At 40.6% G+C, this 22,969-nt stretch overlaps 2 protein-coding genes across 3 annotated transcripts; one reads left to right on the top strand and one right to left on the bottom strand.

Annotated features, from left to right (window-relative positions):
* The first annotated feature begins 266 nt into the window (after window positions 1–266).
* On the top strand, window positions 267–2,918 carry LOC126632112 (uncharacterized). The gene is made up of 2 exons (XM_050302345.1): window positions 267–2,696; window positions 2,776–2,918. Exon 1 carries the CDS (start codon window positions 604–606, stop codon window positions 2,581–2,583), a length of 1,980 nt encoding a protein of 659 aa, XP_050158302.1. The 5' UTR covers window positions 267–603; the 3' UTR covers window positions 2,584–2,696; window positions 2,776–2,918.
* Window positions 2,919–16,016: 13,098 nt separating this feature from the next.
* LOC126632113 (agamous-like MADS-box protein MADS9) lies at window positions 16,017–19,339 on the bottom strand. 2 transcript variants are annotated; one of them, XM_050302346.1, is made up of 7 exons: window positions 19,058–19,337; window positions 18,823–18,889; window positions 17,986–18,047; window positions 17,773–17,872; window positions 17,438–17,467; window positions 17,283–17,327; window positions 16,017–16,459 (listed from the first exon to the last, which is right to left on the bottom strand). In XM_050302346.1, exons 1-7 carry the CDS (start codon window positions 19,243–19,245, stop codon window positions 16,304–16,306), a joined length of 648 nt encoding a protein of 215 aa, XP_050158303.1. In that variant the 5' UTR covers window positions 19,246–19,337; the 3' UTR covers window positions 16,017–16,303. The 2 variants fall into 2 exon arrangements, with proteins under 2 accessions (XP_050158303.1, XP_050158304.1); XM_050302347.1 differs by having other exon boundaries at window positions 16,362–16,490; window positions 19,058–19,339.
* Between the last annotated feature and the right edge of the window lie 3,630 nt (window positions 19,340–22,969).

Here is a 22,969-nt window from a genome sequence, read left to right on the forward strand (position 1 = left end):
TGGCTTGTCCCGTCGCTTTGCATGTGTATATATATATAAGTTGGCTGGCGGTTGTCCCATCGTACTGCCGGCATATATATATATATATGGAAGTTGGTTGTGATTGATGCACACATGTACATATATATGGGAATTGATTTGTCCCCTCACCAAACCGTGCACTTGTTTCATCACCATGCATATATGTGTAAATATAACATAATATAATGTTTTTTTTTTTTTTTGTTTTTTTTTATTTTATATATGCACGATGTGTGTGCTCCCACTGATGGATTTGTTTGCTATGATGCCAGGAATCTTTGATCTTGAGAAGGCAGAGCTTGACGCCAGGATCTTCACGAAGCTTTTAGAGCCGCGGTAGCAGGTCGTGGGTGTGCCAGATACTGCAACGAGGTTTCGCTGTGTAGTGCCTTTTGATCACAGTTTTCCCTCGGTGGTGTGCTGCCGTGTGGAGCTGTGCAAGAGACTGCAGCGGGGCTCCGTCGCGAGTTTGCGTAGCATTTTGGTTTCCTCTGCCACTGCAGCGTGCTTTGAAGGACCGCCCTGTAGCTGCCTTCTTTGCCGCCCTGCTCAAGTTTTGTGGCTGACTTTTTTGTTGCAGTCATGGTGTTTCTCAAGTGTTTTAAAAGCAACACTATCACCATTCTTGCAAAGGAAGGCGATTCACAGGATAGTGGAACGACGTTAAAGCTTTATGCGCCACTTACCGGCCCCAAGGCGCTTGCCCTTCCCGCAAAAGACAATTCCATGCATATTAAGTCGTGGTCTTCTGAAGTACCTTGGGATGTGGTAGACTCTGTTCGACTGAATGCAAAGAAAAAGGCATGCACATCGATGAGTCTTATCTTGAACCATTCGCACCATGTTCGTGACAATCATTCAGTTTCGTTTGAGCTTCTTGGCGATCGTATCCGTAGCGGAGCTATGGCTTGGAGTAGCACCTTGTCGACTACTGGAGGAGCCGCCTTTGTTGAGTTTTATTGGGAATGGCTTGAAGATGTCTTGAGCCGTTCCAAAGATATGCTTACCAACACGGGCCTTTATCATGCTGTATATGCATCTCTGTTCAGTTATGACCGATATCCTTCCGTCATTCGTGCATTCTTCGAGCATTGGTGTTCAGCGACCAACACACTTCATACGGCTCGAGGGGAGATGTCGATCTCGCTTTGGGATCTCCATAAAATAGGAGGCTTGCCAATCCAGGGACAATTTTACGATGAGGTTGTTCATAGTGTGGAAGAGTTTTCTTATCGCAACAGCCGAGGATTACCTGCAAGCTGCCGCTATTTGTTTGGGGCATACCATAAGCTTTTCCAAGAGGCCCCAGGTAAGTCAGGCGTGAAGATCTCTTCATGGATCCAATTTTGGTATTGGGATGCCATGAAGTACAAGAGGCCTTCGAAGAAAAGCGGTCGTAACAAGACAACCAGGCCTAAGGGGGACTCGGACCCGTCGGGTGTCATTGGTCCAGCTGTTCGTCGTACTTCTGCTGAGTTGAAGGCATTCGAGGATTGTGGCGTGGCGTCAGAGCACTTAGAAGAATCTTACTTAGCCGCTCTCTTAGCTTGTTGGCTCTGTAAGTTTGTTTTCCCCAAGGATGATGTCAACTTCATTCGTCCCGGAGTCTTCAAAGTTGCTAGCAAGATGGCTGTAGGCGAATCTTTTAGTCTTGCTATTCCAGTTTTAGCCAACATTTACGACGGCTTGAATGTTATTTCGAACTTGGCAAGCACTGAAGATCGTGCTGCGGTGCTCCCTTACCACTATGTGTATGGTTGGTTGGGTGAGTATTTTGGCACTCATTTTTCTTCGTCAACTTTAGACAAGTCAGGTCCTTCTTCTCTTACTTCAGTCAAGTTGGGGCCTTTAATGACGAAGTATTCTGGTGTGCTTTCTGCGAGGAGTCTTGATGATTCGCAGGCTCAAACACTATTTAGAAGTTGTGAAGGTTTAAAAATGGACCGCCTGGCGAGAGTTGGCTCAGTACGGCGAGGCATTATGGATGATTCGCATCTTCGCTCTTCAGATTTGTCTTATCTCATAAGTCTTCGCTCAGCGTATGTTTCTTTGCGGCAAGAAAACCGATGCGTCGTTCAGCCGTACAATCCTCACCGTTTTAGCAGGCAATTTGGTTTTGTCCAAAATGTGCCGGGTAGGCTGAAGGAAAAGGCCCAATCAGAATCCTTGCAAGCCGTGTATATGCATTGGGAGTCTTGTACCCGTGCATTTACGAATGCTTATATCACCCTGCCAGCCAAGGACGAGTTCAGGGGTAATCCAGTGACTCGTGTTTACGCGCATTGGTGGTCAAAGGTACATCATGAGGATTTGGGGATGGCAAGTGGTAATAATTCTTCCCATTCACGCCACGATGCGTTGAAAGAAGGCAGTTTTGCGACTCATATGCAGCTGGTACCTTTTGATTGTGTGAGTGCAACTCCCTTGCAAGACAGACCTGTGGCTTTAGTCCGTCAACGTTTGTGCTCATCTCCTCACCATTTGGATGCTTCTGAAGAGGCGGGTGACGAGGTTGATTCGTATGAAGATGGACTTGTTTTGCGCGGCGCCAACAAGTTTTAAACAAACGACCTCTTGAAGTTGCTCAGGTTGACAGCGATGTCAATTTTCGTCATAAAAAAAAAGAAGTGTTTAGGCCTCCCCAATCCGATGGTCGTGTGTCTTCAGAGAAAGATGTATGCATTTCTTTCTCTCTCATGACTTCTTATTCTTATTTCAGCTTTTGCTTCTAACACCTCTCTTCGTCTTCTTTAGGTTGGGCCTTCTTGTCCTTTTGATTTGGCGGCCGCGGGTGTTCACTCCTATATGGATATGCTACTTGGAGGCAATCTGCTTACAGACGGGGAGATTGGGGATCCGCCCGGTGAAGAGCTCGTTCAAAATTCGCCCAATCTTCCAAGCCTGCCGTGTGTAGGTGAAGGCGTACAAGAGTCCATCATACGTCCAGCACCTTTGCCAGCTAGTTCTGCGATCTCTTTGAGAGGGCCGAACCTTAATGGTACCGAGCAATTTATCCATCGCCTCAAACTTCGCGTTGCCTTGGATGTCAAAAGCCATATTGAGAGTAGGATTTCGAAGTGTTCGCTGGAAGACCTTTCATTGCTCGAAGAAGATTTGTCGAAGCTTGTTTCTACGATTGACAACCTTAATGTTGATTCTTCGTCTTTGAGGAACAAGATTGCCGAACTTATGGCCGCCTCCACTGAGTATTCTTCCTTGCGCGCTATTTCCTTGAAGAAATTGAGCCCAGATGATCGAGCTCAACAGCTTGCAGTGATAGACTTGTCCTTGGCCCGAGTCCGGTCTTCTCAGCAAGTTGCTTCGGGAGATTATCAAGTCACAGAGGCTTCTTTAGCTTCCGTCCAGGTGCGTCTGGATGCGTTGGTACGAGAGCGAGAGCAGTTGGGAACCCAAGCATCACAACTTGAAAAAGTTCTTGCAGAACAGAGGGCTACACTTTCTCAGCACCATGAGGAGATCTCACGTCTAGAACAAGAGAAAGGCCTGGCTATGGATTTGCCCACCTTGTCTCCGACCGAGGTGGAGACTTTGAAGACTTTGGAAGGCTTGCTTCAAGATAGCCTCCGTAGTTTTAGGGACATATCTTTCCAGTAATATTTTCTATTTTTTTTTTTTTTTTATTATTATTATTATTTTTTTTTTTAAAAGAAATGAAGTATTCGCCTTCTTGCATTTGCTCTTTATTCTTCAAAGTATTTGTGTTTTTGTTGATGATGTGACTGTACTTGAAGTTTTTGAAGTTTCAAGTTGCCTACGTACCCCCGGTTGATGAGGGATCAAGTCATAACGTAGTTCAAATGAGCGATGAATTTATTTATTTTTTTTTTTTTTTATAGTGATTTTGATGATGATTTTGCCGTACACAGTTTATGCTCTTGCGGGCCAGGAGCTTTGTGCCGTGTGCAGTTTAGGCTCATGCAGGCAAGGAGTCTGGTCGTCGCCTTTTTAGGGGTAGTAACGCTTCAAGAATCTGCCATTGATGGGACCGATCTTCAAGCCGTCTTCTGCCATGATTAAGTAGGCGCCGCTTGTGTAGACCTCTTGTATTACGTACGGTCCATCCCACTTTGATGTGAACTTGCTTTTTGTCTTGTGAGTTGTGATGATAGGCCTTCGTAATGCAAGGACGAGATCTCCAGTTCGGAAAGACCTTGGGCGGACCTTCTTGTTGAATGCCTTGGATAGCCGTGCTTGGTAGCATTCCAGGTGTTGTTGAGCTTCGAGCCTTCTTTCGTCAAGTGATTCCAACTCTTGAAGGCGCAACTTTGCATTCTCTTCATCAGTCAAGCCTTCTTGTATAGCCATCCTAAGTGAGGGGATTTGACTTTCTAGCGGTAAAACAGCTTCCACGCCATATACGAGAGAATAAGGGGTAGCTTGGGTAGGAGTCCTATGCGTCGTCCTATATGCCCAAAGTGCTTCGCTTATTCTTTCATGCCAGTCCCTCTTTGTTCGGCCGATCACCTTCTTTAAGAGGTTGCACAATGTTTTGTTGAATGCTTCCGCGAGACCGTTGGCCGGAGCATGATACATGGAAGACTTGTGCTGCTTGAACTTGTATTTCTCACAGAGCTCGTCTACAAGTCGGTTGGAGAACTGTTTTCCATTGTCCGTGATAATGTAGCGAGGCACACCATATCTGTGGATGATATGTTCTTTGATGAAACGGACAACAGTTTCCTTTTTTACTTCCCTTAGGGGTATGGCTTCAGCCCACTTGGAAAAGTAATCTGTTGCAGCTAGGATGTAGGCTTCTCCTGCAGATGACTTTGGAGTAATTGGTCCCACGACGTCCAGTCCCCATGCATCGAATGGCCATGAAGCAGTTGTAGGGTGTAATGGTTCAGGTGGTTGATGAATGAAGTTGGCGTGGAATTGGCAGGCTTGGCACCTTTTGGCATGTTCCAGGCAATCCTTCACCATGCTTGGCCAGTAGTAACCCATTCTTTTGAGCTGGAAATGTAGCTTTGGTCCAGATTGATGCGCCCCGCACACGCCTGAGTGCGCTTCTTCCATGGCTTGATTGGCTTCTTCCTCACGTAGGCATCTCAGAAGTACTCCTTCGAAAGAGCGCCGGTAGAGTGTTTCTTTGTAGTAGAGGAAGCGAGGTGCTCGTCGACGTATTTCAGAGCGGTGTCTCGGATCATTTGGAAGTTTTCCATACTCTAAGTAGTCAATCAATGGTTGTCTCCATTCTTCAACATCGACTGGAAGTACCGAGATGACATTTGTATCATCTAGTAGCATTTCGGTGGCGAGGGGGATGACCCATCTTTGGCAAACTGGCACGTCTGCCGCTTCGTCTTCTCCTAGTGTCATACTCGAGGCTAGGTTAGCGAGAGCATCTGCCATTTGATTTTCTTTCCTCGGCACATGTTCTAGTGTTACGGCCTCGAACTTTTGTAGCAGCTGAGTTGCCAGTCGGAAGTACGGGACGAGATCGTCTTTCCTCACCTCATATTCAGTCAAGAGTTGACTAATTATGAGCTTGGAGTCGCCATATACCTCAAGGGTTGTGATTTCCATGTTGATCGCCATTTGGAGCCCGATGATTAGTGCTTGGTACTCAGCGACGTTGTTGGAGCATAATTCGCTTAGTTGGAATGAATAAGGTAGTATTTGCCTTTGTGGCGACATGAATACTACTCCTGCCCCCGCTCCGTCTGTTCGTGCGGATCCGTCGAAGAACATCGTCCATCTCGGGAATATGTCAATGTAGAATACCTCCTCGTCAGGCAAGTCGTCTGAGATTTTCCAATCGGCTGGGATTGGATGATCGGCAAGGAAGTCCGCTAATGCTTGTCCCTTGACGGCTTTAGCTGGGACGTAAATGATCTCGTATTGATTGAGAATCAACGCCCATTTAGCTAGTCGCCCTGTCAAAACTGGCTTGGACATGACGTATTTAACCGGGTCAGCTTTAGCAACCAAGTGGATGGTGTAAGCATGCATGTAATGTCTGAGCTTCTGGATGGCAAACACCAAGGCAAGGCACATTTTTTCTATTGGGGAGTAGTTCAACTCAGCGCCGGTGAGTGTTCGACTCAGGTAGTAAAGCGCTCATTCTTTCTGGAATTCGTTTTCTTGTGCCAAGAGTGCTCCCACTGAACTTTCCTGAGCGGCGATGTACAATATGAGTGGTTTCCCGGGCACAGGCGCCCCCAGGACAGGTGGACTTGATAAATATTTTTTTATGCTTTCAAAAGCGTTGTGGCACGCTTCGTCCCATACGAACGGGACATCCTTTTTCATGAGTCGACTAAACGGTTGACAACGCCCTGCAAGGTTGGAGATGAAGCGTCTGATGAAGGCTAGTCGTCCTTGTAGACTTTTCAGCTCGTGCAGGTTTCTTGGCTCGGGCATGTTTTGAATGGCCTTGATCTTTGATTGGTCCACTTCAATGCCACGGTGCTTGACAACGAAGCCGAGAAACTTTCCAGAGGTGACGCCAAATGCACATTTTAACGGGTTCATCTTGAGGTTGTATTTTCGCAGCCTTTCGAACACTACTCGCAAATCCTTCAAGTGATCTGATCTTTTCTTTGTTTTGACCACCACGTCGTCTACATAACATTCTACGTTTTTGTGTAGCATGTCATTGAAGATTTTCTGCATTGCTCGCTGATATGTGGCTCCAGCGTTCTTTAGACCAAAGGGCATCACCTTGTAGCAGTAGATACCTTTTGGAGTGCGGAATGCTGTTAGTTCCTCATCTTCGAGAGCCATACGAATTTGATTGTATCCAGAAGAGCCGTCCATAAATGACAGTGCCTCATGGCCAGTGGTTGCGTCCACCATGATTTCGATGATCGGCAAGGGAAAGTCATCTTTTGGGCAAGCGTCATTGAGGTCCCGAAAGTCTACACAAACACGTATTTGTCCAGATTTCTTAAGGACGATGACGATGTTGGAGATCCACTTGGGGTATTGCACCTCTCGAATGAAGCCTGCTTCGATTAGCTTGTCAATCTCTACCTCGATTTGTGGAATGAGCTCGGATCGATAGCGCCTTTGAGTTTGCTTTATTGGTCTCGTTCCAGGCTTAACTGCAAGATGATGTACGGCGATGACAGGGTCAAGGCCGGGCATTTCCTTGTAAGTCCAAGCAAAGACGTCTTTGTACTCTGATAACAGTTGGTAATACTCGTCTACCTCGTCCGCACTTAGCAGCGCACTCACGAAGATAGGTCTCTGCTCCTCTTTTGTGCCTAAGTTGAGTTCCTTGAGATCATCGACCGTGGATTGCCCCCCATCCTCCAGTTGTGGTGGCGCAGCAGTGACATCTTCTTCGGGGATCTCATCTTCTTCGCTTTCTTGGATCGTGATGTGGAAGACATCTTGGAATTCCTCTTCGGTGTCGTCCTCTTGGGCTGGTCGGCATGAAGATTGTCCAGTGTGGATGATGGTGCGCCTTCTTACTTTTAGTGGTCCATTTGTGTCCACCTCCAAGATTGATTGGCGCTTCATCCTTGAAGGAATTGAGCTTCGAATATCACATTTTTTTGCTATCATGTCGAGCTTTTCTTCCTTTGACGTGGTCTTCCTATTTCTAGAAAACTTCTTGTTGTCTTCAAGTCTTTCCAAAGCTGACTGATGAGGAAGAGAGCTAGTCGCGTTGCTTTGCTTCTTAGGTTTCGACAACCTTTCAAAAACAGAGCTTTGGGATGCTGGCATGTTAAGTCTCTTGAAGATGGAGGTTCGGTTTTGACCACCAATGCGGTTAAGTGCTGACATTCTGGGTCTTGAACGATTCATCCTATCGAAGACTGACGTCCAAGGGGTGGATTTAGGCTCATCATGATCTTGTTCAATACTCACGCTGATGTGTTGAGTGCTAGCATTTTTCGCTTTGCTTGAAATCTTCACGGGTGCATTTGATGTGAAGCCTAGTCCAGCTTTGTTGTTATCAACTCCGTAACCGTGCTTCTTCAACTTCTTTTGAGTCTCGGTGAGGTCACGTTCCTTATTGTTAATGGTGTTTGAAACCTTCTTTCCATGATTCTAAGAAGAAGCGAAGTCGTAGCCAGCTTTCGACATGAGTTTATAGGCGTTTGGATCAAAACCTTCTTCGGTCCTCTGGGTTGGGAGAAAGCTTGGTTCCACCCCCTTTGGTAAAGCTTTTATGAAGCCTTGTGGTAGTCTTGCGACCTTAGTGCCGCCTAGCTGTGTCAGAGGTAAAACTGCATTCGTCTTGATCAACTTTACATTATCCATATGCCTCTGTGCATCGGCTTTGTTTGCTCCAGTTTCGAACGGAGATTGACCATTCTTTCTTCTCGACATCGGGATGTATCGGAAGACGGGTGTGTTTGGTCCATTTGAGGGCGTCCTACTCCCCTTTGTTGTTGCACGTTTAGCCAGCTCATTATCGTTCTTGCTTGGAGACGGCGTAACTTCTTCTTCTTGCTTCTTAGGCATGGCTTGTCGCTCCTGCTTTTTAGGTGTTGCTTTGCCCGTGGATTTGATCTCTTTTGGAAGAGCTTCGGGCACCATGTCTTCATCCATGTAGAACTTGGCGTCTGCGAAATGTGATTCGGCTTCAGTGAATGGTTTGGTGTCGCCATAGATCACCTTCACTCCTTCTCGGTAGAATTTTAAGCATTGGTGAAGGGTGGACGGTACTACTCCATTCGCATGGATCCAAGGCCTTCCTAAGAGTAAGCCGTAGGAAGTTCTTGCATCAATCACGTGGAATATCGTGCTCGACTTGAGTTCACCAATAGTCATCTCCACTCGGATCATGCCCATCGCTCTTTGCCCTCCTTGATTAAAGCCTTGGATTAGTAGACGACTTAGGGACAGTTCATCCGCCTTGATGCCGATTGTAGTCATTGTCGACTTTGGCATGATGTTTATGGCTGACCCACCATCCACAAGCATGCGGTTGACTTTGTGCCCCTTTACATACCCAGAGACGAAGAGAGGACGGTTGTGAGGCTTGGATCCTAGCAGCAAGTCTTCATCGGTGAAATGGATTGCGTCCTCGATGGCACAACATGTGGCACATTCATGTGGCCGAGGCTTCAAGCCTTCGTTCTTGCTTTCTTGCCCTTCGTGTTCATTGGGACTTTCCAAGACAGCTGCTAATGCTATTCGCACCTTCTTTGGTAATCGTAACGCTTCCTCAATGCTAAAGTGTGTTGGCAGACCTTCTTCGAGCGTGAAAGTTTTTTCTCCCTCAGTGGTTATATCTTTGCCTTTTGAAGGTTCTTCCATTTCTACTTCGACCATATGGCATGCAGCGATTGTGCACTGTTGGAAGAAGTCATTCGGGAAGTACTCGTACAAGGAGACAGGAATGCGTGGTTCCTGCTCCATAGGTTCCCCAGCATACGTTGGCTTATTGACTTTTACGTTTCTTTTAGGCTTCCTACTGTTGCGGCGACGGTATTTTCTCACTTGTTCCACCTTTGGTCTTGTGGCTTGTGGTTTTGGTTTCCTTGTTTTTTTGTAGGTCACCAATGTCCATCCTTCATCATCATCGGTATACGCATCTTGTTCGTTTGCCCCCGGCGATGGTTGTGTAGAAGGCGCCGTGTAGCTTGCACATTGATGGGAATGGTCGGGTGTCGTTTGGAGAGGCACGGGATCGAAGGATCCGAACGCCACCATAGTAGTATGTGTTGCGGCTGTGTCCTCAAGGTCTAGCTCGATTCTCCCTTGTTGCGCTAGCTTCATAATGAGTTCTTTGAGGACGAAGCACTTGCCCACGTGATGGCTTACGATACGATGGTACTTGCAGTACCTAGGATCGTTCGTTCGATTCATTTCTTCAGGGCGCTTGCACTCTGGTAACTCAATTACCTTCTTTTCCAGCAAGTCATCTAACATCGCATCCACGTCTGAGTCAGGAAAAGGGTACGTCTTTTGCTCCAACTCTCTCAGGGTGTTTTTATACTTGTCTTGGGTGCGAGGAGGCTCACTTCTCTTTGTCTCCTTGGTCTTGGAGGAAATCTTAATAGGCGCAGAGGTGGTCTTGATAGGCGCGGATGGGGTTTTGATGGGGGTAGTGTTGACAGTAAAAGTTTCCTTGGCAGGCTTTTTTCCAGTCTTGTCCACACTCGGGGCGAACACCTTATCCTTCTTGAAGTGGGTGATCGGCTCATTCTTTCCGTGATTGGCGATACTCAGCTCCATGTCATGGGAACGCGTTGCCAGCTCCTCAAACGTTCTTGGTTTTATGCCTTGGAGAATGTAATGTAACCCCCAGTGCATGCCTTGAACACACATCTCAATGGCAGAGGTTTCAGAAAGCCGATCTTTGCAATCCAGACTTAATGAACGCCATCTATTGATGTAGTCGACGACGGGTTCCTCCTTCCACTGTTTCGTACTGGTCAACTCCAGCATGCTTACGGTGCAGCGCGTGCTGTAGAAGCGGTTGAGGAATTCCTTTTCTAGCTGATCCCAACTGTTGATAGACTCGGGCTCGAGGTCGGTGTACCAGTCAAAGGCGTTACTTTTCAGCGAGCGCACGAACTGCTTGACGAGGTAGTCTCCTTCTGTTCCAGCATTGTTACAGGTTTCAATGAAGTGGGCGACATGTTGCTTCGGGTTCCCCTTTCCATCGAACTGCATAAACTTTGGTGGTTGATAACCCCTCGGCATCTTCAAAGCGTCAATCTTCTTGGAGTAGGGCTTTGAGTATAGTACGGAATCATGTGAGCTTCCTTCATACTGCGCTTTGATGGTGTTGGCGATCATCTCCTGCAGCTGCTGGATAGAGAGAGACCCCATGAGTGTCGCCGCTTGGTCTGGCTTCAGCGTCTCTTCGACGTTCTCCAATGGAGGTTCCTCATCCTCATCGTTTTCCTTCTTTACTGGATTATCCCCTTGCCTGACTTTTTCATCGGGCTTCGCATCTAGTTGGTTAACGAGTGCTGCGATTTGCAGGTCTTTTTCCTCCACAGTCCTTGTGAGCTTTGCGATTGCTTCATTCATCTGAGCCAGCTGCTCCTCAATTGAAGTTGTTCCAGTAACCATGACTTGCATAGCTATGCCGCTGCTCGGGTCGGCATCGGAAAGTAAGGATTCAGAATACTTCCTCTGGCTTTCCTCTCTTGGCGCCCTGAGCGAGGCCAGGGTGATCACCGTTTCGAACCTCGAGTGCTCTTGTGCCTTCGGCGGAGTTGATGAAGGGGCGAAAGAGGCGGCGGAAAGAGCTTTTGCCTTGCTTCGAGTTATGATGCCTGAAGTGATGCCCCCTGCCGTGATGACGCTTTTGTTTCTTACATCGGCAGCGGGAACAACTCGGGCCTTTTTTGACGCCATTTGTGCTTGTTGCGGATTCAAAGATAGAGATGAGAGGTAGAGACCTGTCCCACCGGGCGTGCCAAATTTGTAAACACGGGAATTCCTGCGATGAGTGAGACAAGAACACGTGTACAAAATAATATTTGTATTAATGATTTAGGGGTTACAATCTCTTCTACAAATTTATCCTCTGATTCTATCTTTGAAATGTGTAAATTTGTGGATCGTGTTGTTGATCCAAGGGCCGTCGAGGCTCGATCTTGGATGAACTGTTGGATGGATTGATGAACACCTTCTTCAAGGGCCGTCGGGGCTTGATCTTGAATTGGTGGAAGTTCTTCAAGGGGGGCGTTAGGGCTTGATCTTGAAGGAGGATTTCACGAAGAACGAAGAGGGCTTTCTTGATCCTTCGGGATTTGCTTGAGAGCTTCAGAGTTTCGAGGCTTCAAGGCTTTGGTGTGGTGTGAATTCTCTTCCAATTTGGGAGTAGAGAAAGTGTATGCCAAAATCCTCCCCTGATTCTTTGATGGAGGAGCCTATTTATAGGCCTTGGGAATGAATCACCACCATCCATTTGTTTTGGTGGATGTTGTAGGTGAATTTTTTTGGTGGGTGTTGTAGATGAATTTTGGTGGGTGTTGTAGGTGAAACTTGGGTGTATGTTGTAGGTGAAGTGAATGAAGGTTGTAATTTTAATACAATGGTCAACATTTATTACACTAAAATTTTAATGTTTTACAAATGTGATCTTAATGCAATGGCTAACATTTATGCCACCGAAATTTCAATGTCTACAACGATGAAAGATTGTTTTGGGCTTAAAGAAATGTTCGGGTTCTTTCGGACCCATTGAGCTTTTATTCAAGAATAGGATGGCTTAAAATGATACAAACTCAAATCACAAACCAACAATAAGAGGGTTGGCTGTTAGAGTGAGAAATAAAAAATGGTGAAAGTCAATTTGTTGCCTCACTTGTCTCGCCTTTGTGAAGGAGTTTTAGTGAAAAAGTTTCATTAGGGTTTCTATGTGAGTCTTTCTAGCCTAAAAAAGAAAACATCTCTCTCTCTCTCTCTCTCTCTCTCTCTCTCTCTCTCTCTCTTATCACACAAGGCCGGCCACCAAAGGGAGATTCTAACTAGTCATGTAATCCCCTTTTGGTCATCCACTTATCCATCTCACTACATTAGTGGGTGTGGATCTTTAGAGGTCTTCTACACTTGGAGGTTTAAGGAGAACCAAGGAGCTCTAAATCCTTAAGGTGGAGGAAGCAAGGAGGGAGGCTAGACTCAAGGAGTTCAAAGAACAAAGAGCTTGGAGGCGGTCCAACCTTGGTCTAAAGTCTAGATCAAGAGGTATAAAACTCAACCTTCTTGTTCTTCAATATTTTGTTTGATGCATCATATATGAACCTATGCTTCTTGTAGGGGATTTGCATGACTATACCTTTGATAACAGGTGTTAATATGCTTCCGTTGCTTATGTATATAAATTTAGAATTGTATATGCATGCTAGTCACTAGAAATCCCATATAAATCTCAATATTTTCCTTCATGGTTAAGAGTATGATGCACACACTTTCTAGGCAACCTTTTATTAAATGAAGAATAATTTACCAAATCTATACATGTCCATTCATAAATTTAAGCAATAACCTTAACATCTTATGTTTCCAAGTTCTTATTATTTCAAACAACATCTAACACCTAATCCTAAATTTTAATTTCTACCTCCTACCTTTAACACTAATACACAATTCACCACATAAAAATGCATAAATAAAAACATAGATGAAAAGATAGAAATTAGGCAGAGGATGTATATATGAAACAACCACAATGTTTCATAGACTCCAAATGTCCAAATTTTGTATATAAGTTGATAAAGTTCTTATATGGACAAGCTCCTATATCTTGGAATTCCAAATTCACAAGGATTTTACCTTCGTTTGGTTTCACTATCTCTCAATATAGCCCAGATATTATCATCTTACTCTTGTATGTTGACAATATTATTTTAACAGGTTCTAACACCTGTAAAGTTCAAATGATTATAACAGCTTGGTGAATTGTTTGATTTGAAGGATATAGGCAAGTTGACATATTTTCTAGGTTTACAAATTCAATATAAGGAAGATGGAAGTCTATTTATCAATCGGTCACAATATGCAAGGGATCTTATGATTAAGGCAGGAATGACTACTCATAATAGCTCCTACTCATTCTGAACCTCACACTCAATTCTTGGTTTCAGAAGGCAATCTCATGACTGATCGAACTTTGTACAGAAGTTTGGTAGGAGCATTGCAGTATTTGACTTTCACAAGACATGACAATGCTCATTCTTTTAATGTTGTGTGTCAATATATGACTAGGCTTGCTGATGCTCATTTATTTCTTATTAAAATGATCTTGAGATAGGCCCAAGGTACTTTGGATTTTGGACATACATACACTCCATCATCTGAATATATTTCAGCATTTTCTAATGCTCATTGGGTACCAAATATCAATACTCGAAGGTCTATAACTGGATATGTTGTGTTTGTTGGTGATACCCATGTGTCTTAGTAGTTAAAGAAGCATATTCTGTGTCTAGAAGTTCAGCTGAAGCAAAGTATAAGTCATTAGCACGATGTGCAGTTGATGTTTATTGGATTAGGTCTGTTCTAAAGGATCTGAATGAGTGTCTTCATTCTCCTCCTCCTTAGCATTGTGACAATCTTTCTGCATTGGCTTTGAGTTTAGTGTTCCATTCTCGAATAAAACATTTGGACACTGACTATCATTTTGTTAGAGAGCAGGTTCAAAAGAAGGATATTATAGTGCACTATGTTTCTACAATTTCTCAAGTGGATGATATTCTTACTAAAGGATTGCACAATCCAATTTTCATCAAGCATTGTGGCAATCTTAGACTTGGTTTCCCTAGCTGAGATTAAGAGGGAGTATTAACAGAATATTAGAGATCCAAGTGTCATTAGTTCAATGAGATGTAATTAGATAGGATAACCATTGTGTAATGAGTTGGATTAGATAGAGTTGCCACATAAGCTAGGCATTTATACTTTGTCCTTATATACTCGATTTTATTGTTTTGGAAACTTAATGAAAATATATTGAAGCTCATTCTCCTTCTCTTCTTTCTCGGTCATCTTCTTCTCTCTAGCTTTCTTCCACTGCAATCTTTTGTGGTCTTCTGATATCTTTGTAATCTTTCACAATATTATGATCTTTCTTCAGTTTTGTTATGAAGGGAGAGTAATTTATATGGAACGAGTTCATTATTATTGGTGTCCTGATCTAATAATATATTGGTATGTGGAGAAAAACTTGCACATGTTAATGCATTATTGGACAAAAAACATTAAGTGACGGTGAACTCATTACATGTAAGTCCTCACGATTAAGGCTTCATTTGAAATGTGCAAAGTATAAACTTATACAATAAGTGTTGACTTTGGTTTTTAGTAGTCACATAAGCACATCTAGTTGAATTTGTGTTTTTAGTCAAGCATCTAATAAATTTGATAAAAGAAATTTCTAGCTTGAAAATGTAGTGTACACGATGCATCTTCTATTCGAAAAAGTAAATTAGGATTGGATTATAGTGGGGTATTCAATTGAGATTTTGAGATATTTTATTCATTTTTTACAAATTCAGGGGTATTCAATCAGGATTTTAAGCGAATCTCTGAAAGTCTAGGTGTATTCAATCAAGATTTTAAAGAAGAGTTTATAATATTTCAGGTGTATTCAATTAAAAATTAATTTTAAAGGATTATAAAAAGTTGGGAAATTCGAGGGAATTAGAGATATTTCATAGTGTATTTTAAGCATTATAAAATCTCACATCTTTCTAGAAAATTCAAAGGATTTCACTCAAAATTTTATATAGAAACTCTATCAAATTCCATTAAAATCATCAAAATCTCAATTGAATACACATTTGAAGGCATATAAAAGTGAACTGAAGGAAATAGAAGGAGATAAAAAGAGGTTCAAAATATTACCCTTAAGTATTGAGTTTCATATAACCAAAATTACCATTAAATAAGCCAGAAGAATGTCTCAAAAGGTCAAAGAAATTCATGCACTCGAATTTCAGCCTGATTGTTCCATATACGCCGAAAAGCTTTTTAGAGCCGATCATATAAGTCATGTTTGAAACTGTTTAGAAATTAGGATGGTTAAAAGCGCTTTCAAATAATAAAAGAAAATTCTAAAAAGTTTTAGTTCAAAAAGATTATGGCTCATTTAGAAGTGCTTATAAAATTATTGAAAGCGTTTTTTATGAAAGTGTTTTTGAAACCGATTCTTAGTAAAAATGCAAGTGAATCTTGAAAAAGCATTTAAAGTTCTTGCAAAAAACACATCAATGGTGCTTCTTGCATTGAGCACTTGAAGTGCTTTTAGAACTCAAAAATAATTTCACCAAAAACACTTTCAATCATTTTAAAAGCACTTCCAAACGAGCTCTAAAAAGCACTTGACAATGCTTTTCATGAGAAGTACGAAAAACTTCCAAATGCTTTTCCACAAAGCACTTAATTTCCTAATGAAAAATTTGAGATGCTTTCTTACAAAAACACTTCCAACAAAATCAAGGGTCTAACAAACAAAATGCTTTTTAGAGAAGCATTTTCAAGCTATAAACGCAGCAAGCAAGGTGTAGAATGTACTTTGCCAAAACATAAACACAAAGAAAGATTCTTATCTAGGGTTTGGAAGAGAGAGATATGTATAGCTAAGCACATAAAGTTAGGTAAACACACACAAGTACATGTTGCACTGGAGCACACATAATAGTGATTTTCCCACAAACCGAGTTCATGCACGCCTTAATTATTACAAGGTTCACAACAAAGCCTCATAACGAAGCTAATTCCATTACAAACCATTGGAAATCTGACATAAACTTAAGAACTCCTTGACAGATGAAAAGAGAGAGAGAGGTGGAGAGATAATATAACTAGTTAGAAAGAGCATGCAAATGCAAGATATATCTAATTAGATTCTCTCCTGGAGATTTGGCTGAATAGGCTGCACGCGGAAGGCAAAAGGTATCTGCTGCTGGTTGTTGTTGTAGTTCCCCAGCTGCCTCTGATGATACCCATTTTCCATGTTTCTCACATTCTCTTCTATTTTCATCTCCTGTTGTTTTTGCTGCAAATCATGCCCACAACATCAGCTTCTCCTATCCAGCAAAAGTTTTTAGTATGCATATGAAACTTGTTGCAAGTATTTTACTTTTTTTTCTGTTTTTTTTTTTTTCTCAATAGAAAAATAAAAAATGTATATATAATCAAATGACACAAAACTGGGTTATAGTGTATATATATACATGTTTCAATATCACAGTCATTGATGACCTTGAAAATCTGTAGTCACCAAATTGATTCAGGTTAACATTCGATCAATTCAGTTCATATGTATCTTGATGATAAACCTAGCCTTCTAAAGTGTTTTTGACTTGAATTGAATTCTATTGCTAGATTAAAGAGTAATATTGTCAAATAGATCGCATTATACAATAATAAAGATGGACCGTATCCTACCTTCATAGGTGAGTTTCAACTTTATTAGTGAGATGCAGTCTACGTACATTGCGATTCCAATAGTTTAAAAATAAAAGAAATAATAAACACATAATTTTTAGCCTCTCACACATCTCTACTAAATTTACTCATTATTCTGTCTAATTTATTCAATCTAATAATAAAAAATAAAAAGAGTGAGAGACCAAAAAAAAAAAAAAAGTTAAGAATCAGTTCCCTTGCATTAATTAATTAAGCACACCGAGACTGTTTATAAAATGATAGAAATAGTTTTATATTGATTAATATAAAACCCACTTGTTACACGTATAGCTTCTCAAAGTACGACATCTAAATTGTGAACACAAACTCAACATATATATGCATGTTGTGTATACGTGTGCATGTATGCCTTCACTTATCAGTTTGAAAGGATGCGTTTACTTATTTACCAGCTCATAAGTGAGGCGCTTATTCTCATCTTCCAGTGCCTTTCCCTGATCATTCAGCAAAGAAAAACTAATTAGGCAAAATATGATATCATGAATTCATGCATATTTGTTTTAAAATTCAAATGAACTCAAGGTATTAATCAGACTCATCGTACATTGTCTCTCATCATGTCGACGAACTTGGACTGTGACAAAAATGGAACAAAACTATTTAGTATAATTAATTGAAAAATATAGCAAGATATCACATAACAAATTACCCTACAATTAAGTATACAACAACATATAACTATAAACATATATAATAAATTTAAAGGAAAACTAATGAAAAGGCTTGAAAACTTTGAATTTTAATGATAAACACAAAATAAAAGGTAAAGTGAATAGTACCATAATTGACTTTTTAGTGTAAAAATATGGTTTTTCGTTAAAGTTCCCTAAATTTAATTTACACACTCTGTTTGAAGCATGAATAATGGAAGAAACTTGCCTGCTTGTCCCGGATACTTGTAAGGCCATTTTCAAGTGCTTCCTCTAAGGCCATCAGCTCTACATGGTTCAATGATGTGATATCCTCTCCCTTCAGATGCCTGCAGCAACACACACACACATACATTTATATATGCTCAGTATATATAATATAAGGTATAAATTAATATGTTCTACCATAAGAGAGAGATGATGATAATTGAAATTAAACTACCTGAGCTCTACTTGCATGCTGTCATTGTCTTTCTTGACTCTATCCACTTCATTGCTGAGGTTCTGTCACAAGTTTATCATATTTGTTCCAAACCCTCAAAGTTAATTAAGCAAATTTATTATATATTAAGAAAACTTATAATTAAGGAAATGATTTCCACACACCCATTTTTTTTCATACACACACCCCGTTTATTTTGTAATTTAAATCTGATAACACGAAGGAGAATCAAGTAATAGTTTTAAACATGGATGTGAAGAAAGAGAACTGGGCATTCAAAAATCATTTTCCTGTAATTATAATATCCAAATTTACTATTAAAAGGAATATACAAACCTACTTAAAAGGGTCTAATTCATATGCAGATCTGCTAGCAGAAAAGTGCGTAAACCCATGTTTCTATGCCTTGTATCAATCAAGGGACCGAATGGTACATAGTGAGATTTTTATATATCAAGAAAAGACGTTTGTTTTATTTGCGTGCTTTATAAACTAGCATTCACAACTGAGGACTCAATTGTTTTAATTTTTTGCAAAGAAAAGGAAGTGAGAGAATAACATTTTATTACCAGATCTGTTAATAGATGTTACATTTCACATAGTTTCAGTTTTTTTTTGCAATAAAGAAGGATAGAAAAACCATCGGAGAGCAAGCAAGAGAACTACCAGTACATCCTATTTGTAGATCTGTTCTTACAAATCACACTTCATGTTTCTTAACATATTTTTGGCAAAAACAAAAGAAAAAAAATCATGTAAGACAAGCAAGAAACCAGCAGATCTTCCATGATAAATAAAATAAAAAATATATGAAAATATAGAGAGAATTTCTTAAACCTCATGCTTAGCATCCCACAACTTCTTCCCAGATTGTCCATGGTATTTGTCCAAGATTTCTGTCAGCCTTCACCACACCAAAAATAAATTAAATTCATAAAATATATATGAACAAAAAGTACGCTTATTTGTTTTTTTAATTTGAAACAGACCCAATAAATTAGAATAAAAGAACTCAAAAAACCTAAAGAATGTTTTTGAAAAGATCATAAAAAAACATGAACCAGGTCATTACGTAGTTGAAGGGCTGCAGTATTCAACCATCTTCCCAGAGCTAGAATAAATGATAAGAGATACTTTAGCATCACATAGAACAGTGATCTCCTTTGCTTTCTTGATAATCCCATTCCTCCTCTTGGAGTAGGTCACCTGCCTGTTACTTGAGTTCTCAATCCTCTTGATCTCAATCTTACCCCTTCCCATATCTCTCAGTATTCTTGTTCTCTCTATTTTCTCCTCCTTTCTTTGTGAAATGGTGAAGAGAGAGAGGGAGAGAGGAGGAGGTATATAGATATATAAAAGTAGAGAGAGAGAAAGAGAGAGAGTCATCAGAAGAGCAATTGAAGGGCATTTCTATTTAGGGTTTGGAAGTTAAACAACTTTCATGCGCCACAGAAGTGAAGGGCTCGTTTATGGGTTGGCGACAAAGCCAAGCCAACTGCTTTTCCTTTTCTTTTTCCTTTTCTTGTCTGTTTAATTTTAATCTCTGATGATATGTTTTATAATTGATTGATTTTTGATATTTGATTTGGCTTTTTTACTTTTATTACCCCTTGTTAACCACTGGTCTCTCTCTCTCTCTCTCTCTCTCTCTCTCTCTCACACACACACAAATTCTCAGCGACTGATTTTAACTCCAAGTCTTTTAGGGTTTCCTTAATATAGGCTTAATTAAGGGTGTCAAATGGGAAACCAAGACTCTAGGACTAGGCCATATGTGTGTTTTTATTAACTCATACGTAAATGTGTATTTTAGGTCTTGAAGTTTGTGATGGTCATGTCTAGGGTTCTAGTGATGGAGCTAAATATGGATAATAATCAAATCTTTAAATCTTAACCATCAAATCGATATAAGTATGTGTTTTTTTCTCAGCAAGTAATAATGGGTTTGTAGGTGGTAAAGTGAAGGAGCAAACTAGGAGACAAAGTAAGTTTTATGTGCCCTGAATACAAAGGAAGGAATTCTGAAACCTCAAAGTCAAAACAGTCAAGGTCATTAAACAAGACAACTGTGATTTCGTCTGTCTTATCTTTGTGGCCTTGCTGTGTAGCAGTAGTCCCTAAATCTATATAGCTAAATGGTTCTATGAAAAGGTTATTAGGAATTGTGATGTCTAAAACTGTTACGTTTACTTGAGTAAACATTACGAAAGTCCAAATTATTTACTACTTAAATTTATTTTGGATTACCAATCACATTGTTTTGTGGAAGGGGACTCCAAATTTATCAATGATGCTGTTTTTGGTAAGTTTAATGGTAGGGAGACCAAATTGCTAAACAAAATTTTGCAAACCAAATGATGTGGATGTTGATGATTAGGTTATTACTTAAGTGTTGATTATCATACTTATTTCATCTTTTAGAGGCTCAAGACAGTAATTGAAGATATTAGAGTTGTGGAGCAAGCCCTCGGTCTTCATAATTGTTGCATTGTGTCATATCTTTAGGTAAGCGAACTTTTGTTGCAGATGCAATTAGAAAATTTCAAAGATCTATTCTTGGAGCATATTATTGGTATATACTCTCAAAAATACTATTTGCCCAACGAAATTTTACCCAACGAAATATAAATTGGGTCGGCCAAAATCGGTCAACGTTTAGGGTTTTTTCTGAAGCTTTAGGCAACTACAAATATTCGACGGGAAAACAACTTTTCGCTGGGCAAAGTTTTCGCGCCAAGGGGAAAAGAGGCGCGTTTTTTAACAACTTTTCCCGACAAAAAAACAGTTCGTCAACGTAAGTGACTTTGTCCAATGAAATATATCATTGGGCAATATTTACTGGTCGTTGGGCAATGTTAATTAATTTAATTTTCACGTTAAAAATATTCTATAAAGACTTTGCCCGACGGAATGGGAAAACTACCATCTGGCAAAGGTTTATTTTATGACTTAGAGTTTAGGGTACATGATTTATAGTGTGTTGAGCAAAATGAATAATTTCGTTGGGCAAAGTGAATGACATTTTTGGATATTCAATTCATTTGATGGTTTTCGCAGTCTGCAAAACTAGTTTCAATGATCCAACAGTTAAACTTGTGTGAATTTAGAACGAGATCACATACACCAAGCATCACCAAAAACAAACTTTCAGGGATTAGGTAACAAGGACAAAATCCTCCGACGGTTAGAAATGTATTATCACAATTTAACGGTTATCTAAGCTTTGATTTTGATGATTTTGCAACTACACTCCTCGAACCTAGAAGAATATAATGAACGGACCCGCTCATCAATTTAAAATATTTACACTAGTGGTTATCACAAAATCTTACGTTGCAAATAATAGAAGTATAAAACAAACTCCAAGTGTTTGTTGAATCTATTGTTTTGACGGTCTATAAAACTAATTTAAACAATCCAACCGTCAAACTTGTTTGTATATGCTCTCAAAACGCATACGCTAAAATAAACAAAAACAAACTTTCGCAGGTTAGGTAATTGGACAAAATCATTCGTCGGCTAGAAATGTATCATCACAATTTAACGATTATTTTAGCTCTGCTTTTGATGATTTTTTGCAAGAGCACTAATTAAGAGTAAAACCACACACTCAATTGACCTGATCATCAAATTTGATGATCTTTTAACCATTTGAAAATAAATTAAAAAATGGGAAAATATAATTTTTTCTGTTTACGTGACGACATTGATATATTGGCCAACTTAACTATTTTATTAGGCAACAATTCTAAATTCGTTGTGCAAACTTTCAAATTTCCCCCACTTTTTTTTTTTTTTTTTTTGAAAAATCAAATTTCCCCCTAATTAAAATGTTGCCTGATGAAAACTTATAACATTCATCGAACAAATGTTTTTTCCCACCATTTTTTGGCAAAAATTTAATTGCGAGACATTTCTATGCAACCTTTGCCCAATCAACCACTTTAGTTTACCTGACTAATGTTTTAGGTCAAAATACATGTGGCGCAACTCTTGAGTGCTCTACCAACTGTTTGCCAACTGTCTAAGTCGTCAAAGCAGTGAAGTCAGAGGTGAGGCTAAGTGTGCTTTGTTCCATCAGTAGCATGGGTCTGAGCAATCTATGCAACATGGGTCAGACCACCATCACTTAGACTAATCAGATCAGCAGTTGGTATTTGGCAATTATGATATAAATGGGGACTGATAGGGTCTGAGTGGAGACTTGTTGGATATGATATTGGGGACCTACGTGAATGTTTTTCGGTAGGAACCTATGAGGTGGAGGACCACATAATCTCACTAGGACTCCGACCCTAACCTTTAGAAGCACGTGAAGAGCCAGCAAAGCATGCATTAATGGTAAACTTTCCATTCCTAGCTCACATAGAAAACCAACGCATGAAAGCCAGGAGACGCGTTACCAAAAGTAACTCATGTGGAAAATTGACCCGAGAAAGCAGCGCCCCAGGAAGAAGGCACAGTGCAGTCTTCAACGCAATCTTCACGTGAGCGGTTGCTTTTAGCTGTTTTACACCAAAAATGAGTGTTGCAGTTGAGTCAGGAGAAATGGGAGGGAAGACCAATCCAAATTAGAGATTCCTTAGGAACCCTAGAAATGAGTCATTCACCTACAAAAAAGGGAGTCAGAAGCCATCAAAGGGGATCTAAGAACTCGGCCTCTAATTGTTGGAAGTATGCCCACAAAGCCACTCATTTGATTTAATAGCTTTTGGAATACTTATTGTGTTAATCACTATTTATTGTATTATGTGTTTAAGCAATAAGGGAATCCAATTAATGTATTTAATCTAAGAGAGAAGTGATCTAAGTAAGTTAGATTAACGAGATCTTTCTCTTATGTTCATTCCTAAAATGTTCCTAGCCATAGGATTGCCAATTGGGCATTGACAATCCGCTAAGGTTAGTATGTGTTATGTTAACTCAAGCGTGAGTATGACTAGTCTCAAGTCATTTAGTGAGGGACACTGAGACAAACACATAG

This window comes from Malus sylvestris, chromosome 8, assembly GCF_916048215.2.
Source record: "Malus sylvestris chromosome 8, drMalSylv7.2, whole genome shotgun sequence".
NCBI lineage: Eukaryota > Viridiplantae > Streptophyta > Magnoliopsida > Rosales > Rosaceae > Malus > Malus sylvestris.

Bases quoted from the DNA above. Each gene is read 5' to 3' on its own strand.
- LOC126632112 (XM_050302345.1), top strand. From the start codon at position 604: ATGGTGTTTCTCAAGTGTTTTAAAAGCAACACTATCACCATTCTTGCA.
- LOC126632113 (XM_050302346.1), bottom strand. From the start codon at position 19,245: ATGGGAAGGGGTAAGATTGAGATCAAGAGGATTGAGAACTCAAGTAAC. The intron at 18,890-19,057 runs GTAATGACCTGG...GGTGTGGTGAAG, and splicing joins TACTGCAGCCCTTCAACTAC to GCTGACAGAAATCTTGGACA. The intron at 18,048-18,822 runs GTTTAAGAAATT...AACTTGTGACAG, and splicing joins TGTGGGATGCTAAGCATGAG to AACCTCAGCAATGAAGTGGA.